Source organism: Mauremys reevesii, linkage group 2 (genome assembly GCF_016161935.1).
Source record: "Mauremys reevesii isolate NIE-2019 linkage group 2, ASM1616193v1, whole genome shotgun sequence".
NCBI classification, from domain to species: domain Eukaryota; kingdom Metazoa; phylum Chordata; order Testudines; family Geoemydidae; genus Mauremys; species Mauremys reevesii.
The window spans coordinates 25,605,091-25,618,485 of NC_052624.1; the positions used below are offsets into that span (position 1 = coordinate 25,605,091).

Below are 13,395 nucleotides of genomic sequence, written 5' to 3' on the forward strand. Positions count from 1 at the left end.
GAGCAGCTAGCACCCTGAGATCCTTCAGATTACCGTGACCTCCCATTGACATCCAGAACTCAGGATTTCTGGAACTGGCCCGATGCCCTGTTCCACAGGATGGAGGAGGGAATGTTGCCTCCCTGATGGAGCAATGTTGAATAAACCTTGATATGGAAAACCTTGTGGAGATTTCCTCCCTCAAACCCTCACAGGTAGGATTTTCCATGAACGGGTTAAAGTAAGGAGGGAGCAGGGGAAAGCACAGCATATTCTCCTCTTCTTAAAGCAGAGGGAAAATCCCCCTCCCCTCCCTGGCTTGAGTAAACAGAGATCCTCCCAGCTCCCCCTTGGCTGTGAAAACTTCCCCCTTCTGTTCTAATTTACCTTAACCACTGTTACGTGCAAGGAGTGATCGGGCCTCCAACTGGACTGACTACACCTGGTAGTAAGGGAGACTGGTTCCCAATTCTCATTTATGTGTCTGCAAAGCACAGTGGACTCATATGGTGCTGTATATATTACAGTAAGGATCGTTACGCTGTTTCCTCCTCTTCCCTATTTATAATCTTGATGGTGTTGTTAGTAAGATTTATAAAGGGGCTCTTACTGTAGTATTTTTTTCCTCATGGATTTTCATGCAATTAAAAAAAAAAAAGCTAAAATAGTTCAAGGAACAGAAGAGGTCAAAACAAGGATAAAGGCAGCAGCACTATAAACAAGCTCTAAAGATAAAGCAATAAAACATGTTTTTCCCTCAACACACTCTGACAAGCAGAGTAAGCGGCAACGTCATATACATGTGCCTAGTAAAAATATTCAATGAGACCAGGTTTTTGAAGAGAGGAAAAAGTAACTTTTTAGCATATGATTTAAAAAAAGAGGAGTGCTCTGTTTTATGTTAAATTCAAAGCAATTCTATGCATGTGTGCACAAACACAAAACTATACCTAACCATCACTGTTTAGAAGTCCTCATATTGGATGGTAGTTGCTGAGGATACTAAGCAAAGTCAAAACTCTTCTTTGTATTAAACATTTAAGAATATTTTCCCCTAAAGTCTCTTCCCCTTTCCTCCTGTTCAGTATTTCAAAATGTGGAGTTAAGTAAGTTTGGAGTAGATGTACATGCTGAAATGCACTAACCCCAAAGCTCTGTGCTTTGCTGCTTCCTTGTTTCACAATACTTCTTCCACTAGCCTGCCTTGTCTCAACAAAACTTACTTCTCTAGCACACTTTGTATGAAATAAGGGGGTGGAATCTTAAGAACAGCCTAGAGGGTACAGTATCAAAGCTTTTACTTAGAATGTGCAGTTACAGCAATTCAATTGTTAGTCATAGTAAGACACAGCTCAGAAACCAAACAAACCCAGGTCAAAATAGCAAAAATATGCAAAACCTGTACTCAATCCTCTGTGCTGAACTCCTATTGAAGTCCCTGGGTAGAGAATCTTCAGGGTCAGGCCCAAGTTTCTTAAAATTGCTTTTATTTTTATACTGCGTACTGGAGAGTTTGGAATGCCATAATTCTACATGAGCTCTGTATTGCAGTAGCACCTAGGAGCCCCAGTTGAGATCAGGACCCCCATTATGATAGTCACGGTACAAACACAGAGAGACAACCCCAGACCTGAAGATTTTATGATCTAAATAGACAAGATACCAAGGGTGAGAGAAAGGAAGTCATTAAAAAACAAAAAAGATTAAGTGACTGAAAGTATGGGACAGAGCTAGCTCCCGAAGCCAGCTCTCAAATCTTAACAATACTTTCTCTCTATAGGATCATTCACAAAATGTATGGTAAAATGAATCCAGCCTGCATAAAGCCTAAGCAACCAGGATTTGTTTAAGGCACTAAACAGATGGAGTGGGGGTGGAATTCATTATTCCAATACCATCAGCCCCTGCATACTATTTCAGGCCATAAATTGGTCTAGTTGCCATTGGGGTATCTCCTACATCTTCTCAGATCTATTTCTAAACCCATTGCTACATATCAGCCTGTTTGGGACTGGCATGGGGTCCCCTGTGTGTGCCTGGACACCCTAATCTCATCCTTGTCTTATTTTACCCACAATATACAAATACTGGGGGAAGGGATAGCTCAGTGGTTTGAGCATTGGCCTACTAAACCCAGGGTTGTGAGTTCAATCCTTGAAGGGGCCACTGAGGGATCTAGGGCAAAAATCAGTACTTGGTCCTACTAGCAAAAGCAGGGGGCTGGACTCAATGACCTTTCAGGGTCCCTTCCAATTCTAGGAGATATATGTATCTCCTATTATTATTAATTTATTTATTATTACTACTACTCCTCAGTATGAGTTTTAGTCCACATCTAATTTAAAAGTAATAGTGCATCCGACAAAGTGGGTATTCACCTACAAAAGCTCATGCTCCAAAACGTCTGCTGGTCTATAAGGTGCCACAGGACTCTTTGCTGCTTTAAAAGTAATAAACATTCAGACAGTTTGGGCTGCACTCAGAGTCAGTTCCTTCCCACATACCCTTGCACTCTTTCCTGCTTTGTTTCACTCTATGTTTAAGTTTAAATTGGTGGTGGTCACATATAGACACACATCAAAATGAACTGTGCATGTATCCAAAGCAAGTGTACATGTTCGACATGCTCTAAAGTGCCATTGATTTGAAAGACTGGAGCTCACAGGAAAGATAAAAAGTCACATTGATTGAAGATCACTGACACATGGGCCAAACCACCAATAAGGCAAATAAACCCATGGGAGAGGGCCAGGAGAAAGGAAAACTTTGTTCACTTCCCCTCACTGAGTTCATCCCACAGACTGTTCCATCTCATCAGGTCACCGCTACGCTACCCTACTTTACACAGCAGAGCCTGTATTTTGTGTGGTCACTTAACAAGAATGAAGATGATAGAACTCTCTTGTATTCTATCAACAGTACCGGGGTAAAATGCATACAAGTTCTGCACCCTAAGCCAGTTACTCCAATCCTTCCATTCAGAGGGAAGAGGATTAATCAAATGTCGTTTTCCCAAAGATGGTCAAAGCATATATTTTTGCTGGACTTGACAATAAAAATATGTAATAATTTCTGGTTGTGAGCTGAACAAGGTTATTCTGCCTGCTTTCTAATATAGAATGATGTGACTTTAAGGCATAGATACCCAAGAATAGCTAACCCAAGGGGAAGCGAATAGGTTAATGTAATAACTTATTTTATGGTATGATTATCTTTAGATCAGAGAAAAAGAGAACCAGACAAGTGTTGCTGATAAGAATTTCTTTTTTATGTTATTCCAATAAAAAATACATTCATACAGAAATATAACAATCTTGCAAAAAACAATTTCAAATAAAATCTTGTAAAACAAAACATTTTTACAAAAATCTTACAAAGAGATTCTTTAGATAACAGGGTGCTTCAAAAACAAAAAAAGAAATTTCACTAATAGAAACGTTTTTGTCTTAAATTTCAAGCAATATTTTTTTTATTTTTATTTATTCAGCTTGATTGAGGCTCAGTTATCACCTGAACAGAATGTACTTGCTTTTTTGGAAAAATTACAGGCAAGACATATGGCACAAAGCCCCACCCCATCCAAACAAGTCTGATGGTATTTCACAATTGAGACAAGCCAGTGCAAGTTGTTGTTTTTTTGTTTACCTTCTTGTTGATCAGAATTATTATGGCTAAGCATAGAGCACTGCAAACAAGGATTTTTTTTTTTTTAAACAGAAACAGTAAATCCATTTTCTGGGATTTTTGTTGTTTTGTTTTTGCAAAAAAAAAGTGCATTTTCAGGCATTTTAATACAAAAATGAAATGAGGATTTAGGCCTGTGAGTGCCTTAGAACCAGATAATTTGCATATACTTTTCTTTTTTAAACCACTTATCTACACACTCATTTCCTGGAAGATCTGCCAAAATATTAGCATAGTAAGCAAGACACCGCCCCCCCCCCCCAAAAGTCACATGGTTAACTGCATCAGTGGATGGTGAGCTGGTTTTAAAAAAAGGTTTACTAGTTTTGGACAAACTATTTCTAATCTAGGAGAAAATAGCCTTATGTCTTCATTTTAGCTGAACTATTTAAAATTAGAATTCAACCCCTACTGTAACTAGCTCACTTTCAGATCCTCCAATAAACTTGAAGGCCAAAATCTGAGTGTATGTCATCTGAACCCAGCTAGCATTCTTTTAGTGTGCTAATATTCAGTCCATGCCATTTTAATGGCCACAGATATGCTATTCCAGACAAGCCAATAAGTGCAAAACCCAGTCAGCAGTCTGAGAAGGACTCAATGCCAAAAAAGCCTTTAGTAAACTGTTATGCTAAAGGTAAAGCCTCTAAAAATGCTAGATTTTAAATAGCTGTATCTTTCATTTCTTTGCCTCCTTTATGGCCATATTGGGGTGGGGTGAGGGTGGGGGGAATCTTCACAGGCTGTTGTATTTTCTAGCTACATGTTCCAATTTTTTTCCTTTAAAAATATTTATATATTATCTATATATACACACATACACAGACTGTACACACAAATATACATACACAAGAATTTTTCTGCCCACTTTAAAAAAGTATTATAGTTTCTTTCTGTATTACCAACAGATAGCTAGATATATAGATGTGAAACTTGTGCCTTTTAAGCAAATACATCTTTTAATACTTCTGTATCTTTAATATGCATGAAACGTTACATATTAAGTACAGCTGGGGTGTGTATATACACAATTGTTGTGCAAGGTCAATATAAAAAAAGTCTCAAGGTGGCAGAACTTGTCAGGTATTCAATTGCTGTATGCATTATACTGTAACACAGTCAAATTGTCTAAGTTAAACAAATACTGTACTGACATGAAGGACTTTTCTCTATATTTGTCTTTGTGAAGGAGGACCCTGGAAGTAGCCTTTTCCCCACCACCACCCCCCATCATACATTTGATACAGTACAATGCCAGGTGAAAAAGGAGCCTTAATAAAGCATGCATCACCCATACCCCTGTATAAGACCCCCTGCAAGAGAAGGTCACTTGCATAAGGCACCATTATTAAGGTCAACAGTGCATTAAACAGCTAGAAAACCAGAAATTAGTCCTCAAGGCATAAATAAGAGAAAAATTAGCTGCATGAGAAAAATCAGTTTCTAACCTATAGTGGTTTTATCCACCCAACCGAAAAAATTATTCAGGTTCCATACATTATGTAACATTAGACCAATTGTATTTTAGCTGCTCTTAACTGGAATCAAAACTGCAGTCCTGATTAAAGAATGGAAAAGCATATAGTTCCCCAGAACCATGCAATAACCTTTGTATTATAATGAAAAGTTATAGTTGTGTTATATTTGTAAATACACAGCTTATACAATGGATTACAAATGAGCTCTGTAGCAAGTAAAACAAGCTACTTGACACATTGCACGTTTAATAGCTGCATCAGACACCTAAAGCTCCTCTCATACAGGAAAGGGGGGCTCCCCCATCTCCACTCTGGCGTCCTGACTTTTTTTTGTCTTTTCCTTCTCCTCTCCATTTTTTCCCCTCTAAAAGGTGCAGACACCCCTCCCCCCACCCCCTGGAAATGATTGGTGGTCGTCCCATCTTGCAGTATATTCCTCACATACAAAACATTCAGACTACTTTTTTCTCTTACAGTTATAAAACAACCAGAAGAAAAAAATGTGCCTCAGCATACAGTCGTCAATAGATCCTCAGTAACAAACAGTCACCCAATCATTAACATTCTCAGTGCACATGCTCACGGCAAAGGCTTAGGAGCCACTCAGAAGGTTAGGTACCAGTGTATGAGTCCAGGAAACCCCAAACATCACGCACCACGGTTGCCATGCCGTTTCTTACGTGACTTATTAGCCCTCAAAAGACCTTCAAGAAAGAGGTCCTGGAGGCAACTGGGTAGGGTGCAAAATGGCATGCTTTGGCTGGAACACGCATCCCTCCTTTCAAGGCTGTTCAACCTTGAAGCCGCTTAGCCCACAGGATTCACCTCTTGACCCATTCAGAGGTGTCGCTTCATGTGAAGGGCCAGGTGGTCAGACCTGGAAAAACACCTGCAAAGGAAAGGAAAGTTGGGTTTTACATTACTCCATTTTCATTGCTATGCATTACTCAAGCTACATTCCAGGTCATTAATGCAACAGGATGTTTTTAATTGTGAAAATGTAATAGTCCCTCAAAAGAGAATAGAATTAATTTTCACTGAAGCATTTTATCAGTTTCTTTATGAATGAATCTTCTATAACAAAAAATATCACCTAGACCTGCTTCTCAGCAAGCATTATAAATAACTTTATTAAAAAAAAAAAAAGCTCAATTTCATTCACATACCTGTCACAGTGACTACATTTAAAAGGCTTGGCACCAGTGTGCTTTCTGAAGTGTCTGGTTAACTCATCACTTCTTGCAAAACGCCACTCACACCCTTCCCATGAACATCGGTAAGGCTTTTCTCCTATAAATAAAGCATATTATAGATTACCCATGACTTCACTCATAATTAATGAGACAATATTCATTGTTTATATATAAAAAACAAGGATACCCATTTTCAATCAGAACAGTTCAGTGTTTTTGACAACGTAGGTGGCAGAAGCTTGAAGAATCATTAAGATTCTTACTTAGCTGTAACATCACCATGTTTAAAACAAAAGGCACCCTAACTGAAAGAAGTTAATAAGTACAGATTGAATACAAAAAAAGCTAGTTAAGGGCCAGATACTATCATCCTTGTTCATCTAGAGTAGTACTTTACTCCAGGAGTAGTCCCATTAACTTCATGTCAAGATGAGCCAGGATGGCAGAATCTGGCCCAGAAATGTTTTGATTCACTGATATAATTAGGTTACTGTTTTGCTTCAAAGTCCACTGTCCCACAGATTATTTGCACAAAACGGAACCTTTTCATGCTGACCCAGATATACTAGATGAAGAGCAAGGAAAAAAAAAAATCACAATTACCAGTTTGAATGCTGCTGATTTCAGTTAACATTTGAGGGAAATACTACCAGCAATTCATACAACTAGTTCCAGTCACGAAACAACCACGGCAATAGTTCTGCCCCGGTTATGTGGCTAGCTGTTATTTACAGTCTTCACTGGAACTTCAATGGAAATTGCTCTTTCCTCTTTTTTGAAAGTGCCTTGTTTTATTTCACTTCCACATGAGAATGGGAGCATATGAGTCAGCTAAATGACTTCCACAAATGGAAAAAAAATTAGGAATGCTGAGCTAGTGAATCAGAGTAAGGTCCTTCCTTTTGAATTCCTCCCTTCTCCCTCACCTCATGAAAAACGTTTGCATTTCTGGAGAATAACCCCTTGACTGGCACACTAAGGATGCAGAACATTGCTCCTTTCCTTAAGCAGTGACTGGTCAGTCAGCCAATTGCTCTACATCTCTAACTCCAGACATCAAGGGCTGTAGAATATTAATGTTAAAAAATAAAAGTAACTGTGCCAGCTACTACCATAATAAAAAAATTATGCAGGCCCTGGAATGCCTATCCACTTTACTCTCTTTCACAACCACCTCATATATTGATTTTTTAAGTCTACGTTTCAGAGTAATAATAATAATACAAAAAACACTATAGCATTTTAAGTGAAACCATGAAATAAGCAATACATACTTCTAAGTCCAGTCTGGTTTTATGTCAGAAGGACTGGTACATTGTTTGGTCTTCTAAGATTTTTGCTTAAACTAGTACACATAAAAAGTATTTTTTAATATTATACAGCTAGTGCACATTTGCAGTTATACTTAACAGCCACAGGCCTTGACTGTATTAACTTAATAGACCTTGGTGTAGAAGAGTCCAGTAACACTTCTTCCTATGAAAGCATCTACCCCCACTTCCAGTTACATTATGTGAAATCCCTACTTTTGTGAGAAAGTCTCAAATTTACTTTTATTTTTAAAATGGTCAGCAAAGTAGATCTGTTGTCTAACTTACTTTAGGAGTTTTTCAAAGATTAAATAATTCTGAAACTTCTTCAGCACTATCTAATTAGCAAATGGAAACCATTCATCTGTGATAGCAGACCAGTCTACACTGAAGTATCTTTGTACTCAAGAGGCTTCAACTCAGCTTATGAAGAGAATGAGGAAGTGATGTCTTTCATTCTGGTAAACCTCTGGTGTAACTGAATCATCTTCCAATCCCTGGGCTTTCACCCAGTGCTTATGTAATGTTATGACAACACTGCCATCAGGGTATTCCCTACTGTAGTCTCCAACGCCTAATAGACACAAGGTTACTAACCTGTATGAGTGCGCTGATGTGCTTTCAGATGTGAACTTTTGGTGTAAACTTTCCTGCAACCATTGAAGTGACACCTATGGACACGTCTCCGGCCATCCGGTGAAGAGTCGCCATTGACTGGGGCACCTTTTTCTGCAGTCTTTCCAATGGTACCGGTACGAATTTTACCTGGTGAATGCAATTCACCTGGCATACAATTCCATAGCTGAGAGGACGTTTCCTTGCTCAACTCAGGAGAAGAAGGGGGAGTAGAAGTGACAGATGAACTCAAGTTTCCTGAATTGGCTAAAACATCACTTATAGGATCAGAGGTAAACTTAGTAGTAGGTGAAAGTTCCTCAGAGCTGTCTGAAGACTCACTGCTTACATCAGAATTCAAACTGTTGGTCTCTAAGTTCTGGCTACTAGGACTGTCCTCTTTTGGAATACATGTACTCTTCAGTTCAGATTCCTCCTTTTTCTCACGTGCCAGAATAATTTTGGTCCAGAGATCCTCTTGGCTATCAAATTTAATTTCAGATGCAGATACATAGCAGGGTTCACTTTGAAGATATCGTTCCAGCTCTAAACAGGTCTACCAAAGAAAAAAGAAAAGAAAAAGAAAAACATTTTACAAAATGGTTTTAAAAAAGGATAGTTGAGCTTTAAATTTCAAACAGCATGCTAGAAAGTAGGGTATTTGAAATTGCTATGTGCCTTACAAATTAGAGGATATTCCAGCCATAACCAGGTGATTATTGCAGTAAAAGGAACTGAAGTTTTCAAGAACTGGGCAAGAGTTCAAACACTACGCTAAAGGTGTAAGTCAGTCAACATTTTCCAAATAGTGTTCTAATGAGTCAGTCAAATTATAATCCCCATCACAAAATTCGTATTTTAACAAGGCTAGTATTGAAATCACTATAAAATGTAGCACATTTTAATCAGGCTTCTTTACACTTTCTAATGGGCTTTTATTAATTTTTTCATTTTGTATCACTCTCACATAAACACAAGGCTAAAGTGACCAAACTTATCTCTGGGACCAAGCACAGCTACAAGGCTACGGACAACAGTGTGCAGACACGCAGTTAAAAACCCAAGTGCTGTGTCACAAAACAAAGCCACATTCTAGTATGGCTGCAAGTAGCTGACAATCCGTATTCAGGGGACATCAATGGAACTGCAGATAACCACCCATTTCCTGTGTGTGAGAACTCGACCTACTAGTCTTTCAAAGAATGTCAATTCCAAGTGCACTGGCATGCACACCACATAACTTTAGCTGCTTCCTATTAGTGGTCTGAATAACATAAGGAACTTCAATAACAGAAGGAGGGGGAAAAGTTCCAGAATAGTAATGTGCTATTGTAAAGGAGAAAGGGAAATTACTCTAAAGTCCTGCTGGGAGTCCCACAATGAACAAGAACTTTATCTACTGGCCAAGAGTGCAACTGTATGAGTCATCTCTATTTCTTTCACGTAATGCCAAAAGAGACTTCCTTTTAAAATTCTGACCATCAGCCAAGAAAGTACTCTGTTCAAATATACATGCAATGGGACATGTAATTACCCCACAAAAAAAATAATAATAATAGGGGGGAAGAGAATCTTCCAAGTGATTAAAACTGCAGCCATCAGCATTCTCCTTTTACAATTTCAAACTTTCTAGCCGTTCTGAGGGGAAGAAAATGGTAGGAAATCTTGTGCCGATGGGTTTTTGTTTTCCACTATAAGTTAGTTATCTGTGTGGAAATACTACATGGTGGATCTACCCTTATTGACAGCTCCTACTTACTAAGTTCCTGTTAAAAAATGCACTTATTTTATCAAGATTATCCCTCCCAAAACAGTCTTGCAAGCACAGACATTCCAAAATGCTACATGTTTACCCCTCCAACTCTCCACCTAAGGACGGTTTGTTATGGTCTAGAGGTCCCTCACCAACACCACTCAACTGAACTGGGTCGCATGTCATTGATAGCGTGGTCAAAAATGGAAGGAAAGAGGAAGGAAAAGCCACAATCAATATTTATGTCTTTGCCTATCACTGGACAACAGTTTTGCAGTACACATTTCAAAAAGGCATTAAGACACAGCATAACAAAGTATTGATCCTCCAAGGAAACACAAAAGAGCATTTATTAAAATCTTGTTAAACTAATATTTTTCTGGCTAATTTAAATTTCTCATTATGTAGATTAGCAATGGGGACCAAAATGAAGCGCTCTGTGAGTTTAAATGCGTCTGAAAGCTACTGGGAACCAGTTCTGGCTCTTTGCCAAAATCCCAAATGCTTGAAGAAACTACTTAGATCAATTTCAATCACGTACTATTGAAGCTGCTTCTTTTTTTTTGGGGGGGGGGGGATTGCATACAATTAGTAGGCATGTGACGGTTGTAACACTTTGGATTTCAACCTTCCTAAAGCGTTTCTTGTCTTTCATACAAACAAGCAGTATTTGATCTGGTAATTCTATTTGTTAAAAGCAAACATCACCGCAGGGAGTATAGTAAACAACCCCCTCCCCTCCAATAAAAAGCAAGACAATGCAAAAATGTCAAAGGCAATCTCATCTCAGGCAATCCAATTACTGGGACAGAGAGGGAAAAAAACCACAACATGTCCATTAAAGGCAAGAAGCCCCAGATCTTCCTCCTCCCAAACTAAGACTCGAGGCAATTAGCAAAACAGGATCGCTGTCATATGACTGACAACTCATTGGTTGTGCAAAAAAAAAATTTTTTTTTGGCTAGTCAACAACGAGGACAGCAGGTAAAGCAGGATTGAGTGCTTCGCGAATCCTCTACATTAGTAACGTCTTCAAACCTAGTAGCCCCCCCCTCCACCAAAACAAAACAAACCCCCCAAACACACCATGGGGCGAAAAACAATTCTTGGCAAGTAGGGGGAGGGGGAGTTCAGATGACAAGATCCAGCTGTAGAGTTTGGACCTGATACAGGCATAAAACTTTCGCCAGGGACTGCACTGGATCACGCGAAAGCAAAGCTCAGACGTTTGGATTTCACTCTGGTCGTTGCTGTTTTTGATGAGCGCCCCCCGCAAAAATAAAAAAACAAAACAAAAAACAAAAACACGAAAAACGCATTCAAACACATCGGCCTCCGTTTTCTCAACTGACAGTCCCTTTCATAATGGGGAATGCATTAAAAAAGAGAAACTCAGTTGCACTGAGAAATACATTTATTTAAAAAAACCCTCAAAATTAAAAAAAAAAATCAAAACACCTGCTTCAAAACTTTTGTTAATATCTCCATTGCATTCTCCCCAAATGCCCGGATGACACTTTGGCATTTTTATCCACTTATCCTTTAATGTGGCTTAACAACCAACAACAACAACAACATCCTCGTTTACCTGTTGCCAATATTCCTCCAGAGATGGTAAAGCTGAGAAGTAACCAGTGTCGTGCACAATCTGGAGTTCCTGGAAGATGCTGCACATTGGGAGAACATCCATGTCTAAATTGTAACAACAAAGTCAATTCTGGTTACAAAAATACAGATGCCTCCTCTATGGGTAGAGGAGGTGTGTGAGGGGAGGGGGGGGTGTCTCAATATATAGTCTGTTTCCAAACCCCCCCTTTACTCCAGAGAAGAAAAAAATACAAAAAAACAAATATTAATTCCTTTTGGAAATTGGGAAGGAAAAAAAAAGCAAAGTTTCATGCAAAATGTAATTGCACAGCAATTAACAAAGTATCCAAATGCTGCCGCTGCTCTACTCTCCTGTGGCTCGCAGAGGACACTTGCTCAGGAGCCTGCACAATATTTGCAAACACTGAGCTGACTGCAAATGTAACCCCCTGCAAAACTTCCCTGTTCTAAGCTCTCCTTGGCCACAGTCACAGCTACAGCCTCCGCCTCCTCGCTCTTCTCCCCCCTCCCTCTCCTCGACTCCCTCCCTCCTCCCCTCGTGATCCTATTACGCCGGCTCGGAGCACTGCCCAATCTCTTCCACCAACTCGTTACACAGCGTTCCAATGATGTCAGATCAGCCCAATCGCGTTGCAGGAGGCATCTCGGCCCCTCCTGGCGTGACCAAGCCTCTCCGTGACGGCTCATGCTATTGGCGCGATTCGAAATTCGAACAGTACTGATTGGTGGGCTAGGCGGCTGGCTATTTTTAGCAGGGTATATAAGGCAGAAGGTGCTGGGCTGGAGAGAGAATATGAAGCCGGAGTGTTTTGCTGGTGGTGCTGGGTGGGGGTGGGGAGGACGGGCTAGTGCCGTCGATAGGTGCTAGGGGCGCTGCTGAGCTGCGCAGGGAGAGCCGCCTGCGGGCAGCTGCAGCCAGCAATGCCCGTGCGATGGCCGCTTGTGTGTGCGCTGAGCCCTGCTCTGGCGTGCATGGGGTGGGAGCCCCCCACAACTCCGGGCCCCTGGCGCGACGGGTTCCCAGGCTGTAGCGAGGCTACAAAATAGACCCCCCCCACCCACTCCGGAGCTCTGTGTAGTGGTGCGGCCGCTCGGCCAGTCCCAGCCTCGGGGCTGTCTCTCTAGCGCTCCCCGCGGGCGGCCGAGCCCGGCGCGGTGCAGCCCCGTGGCGTTCCCGTTCCGCTAGCGGAGCCCGGGTTGGGTTAATTTCCCTCCCTCTAGCGGGGCGCTTCCGAGTCGTCGCCTGAGGGCTTCTTACCTGCCCGTTGTGCCTAGTGCAAGCCCCGGTGCGGCTCCCCCTTTCACCTAGTGTGCGTCGGGCTTGCAGCCCGCAGACCCCTGCGGCCGGAGCTGCTCCGGCTGGGGCGGCGGGGTGCAGGATCCGCTGTTGTCCGTGATGTTTCAAGGCTTAAATGGGTTGGGGTAGATCACCTGAAAGCCCGATTGCCACGCCAAGGGCTGGGAAATGCCAAGGCAGGGCCCTACAATGATGAGGTTTTTTAAATAAATGTTGGGTTCCTTTTATGTGCCTCTGGTCTCCGAGCCTTTGGGCTGCACCTGGGTCCGGTATTCAAGTTTTTCTCTTGAAGACTTGACCCTTTACAACGAAAAAAAATGAAATATGAGAGCCTCAGGAAATCACTGGACAGCAGGAGCTGGGGCTTGAAGAAAAGTCTCGGCTGTCACCAGCTTTGGCAACACTAGCAGATTTCCCCCTCTGTCCAACCCTGGTGCCATACTGCTGTAATTGCAATCAGCCCAGGTGTTGGTGCTCC

At 41.1% G+C, this 13,395-nt stretch overlaps 1 protein-coding gene across 2 annotated transcripts; it reads right to left on the reverse strand.

Annotated features, from left to right (window-relative positions):
• Positions 1-4,041: 4,041 nt before the first annotated feature.
• KLF6 (Kruppel like factor 6) lies at positions 4,042-12,192 on the reverse strand. 2 transcript variants are annotated; one of them, XM_039526754.1, is made up of 5 exons: positions 12,172-12,192; positions 11,601-11,704; positions 8,242-8,815; positions 6,308-6,431; positions 4,042-6,030 (listed from the first exon to the last, which is right to left on the reverse strand). In XM_039526754.1, the coding sequence occupies exons 2-5, from the start codon at positions 11,700-11,702 to the stop codon at positions 5,979-5,981; spliced, it is 852 nt and encodes a 283-aa protein (XP_039382688.1). In that variant the 5' UTR covers positions 11,703-11,704; positions 12,172-12,192; the 3' UTR covers positions 4,042-5,978. The 2 variants fall into 2 exon arrangements, with proteins under 2 accessions (XP_039382688.1, XP_039382687.1); XM_039526753.1 differs by lacking the exon at positions 12,172-12,192 and adding an exon at positions 12,062-12,155.
• Positions 12,193-13,395: the final 1,203 nt, after the last annotated feature.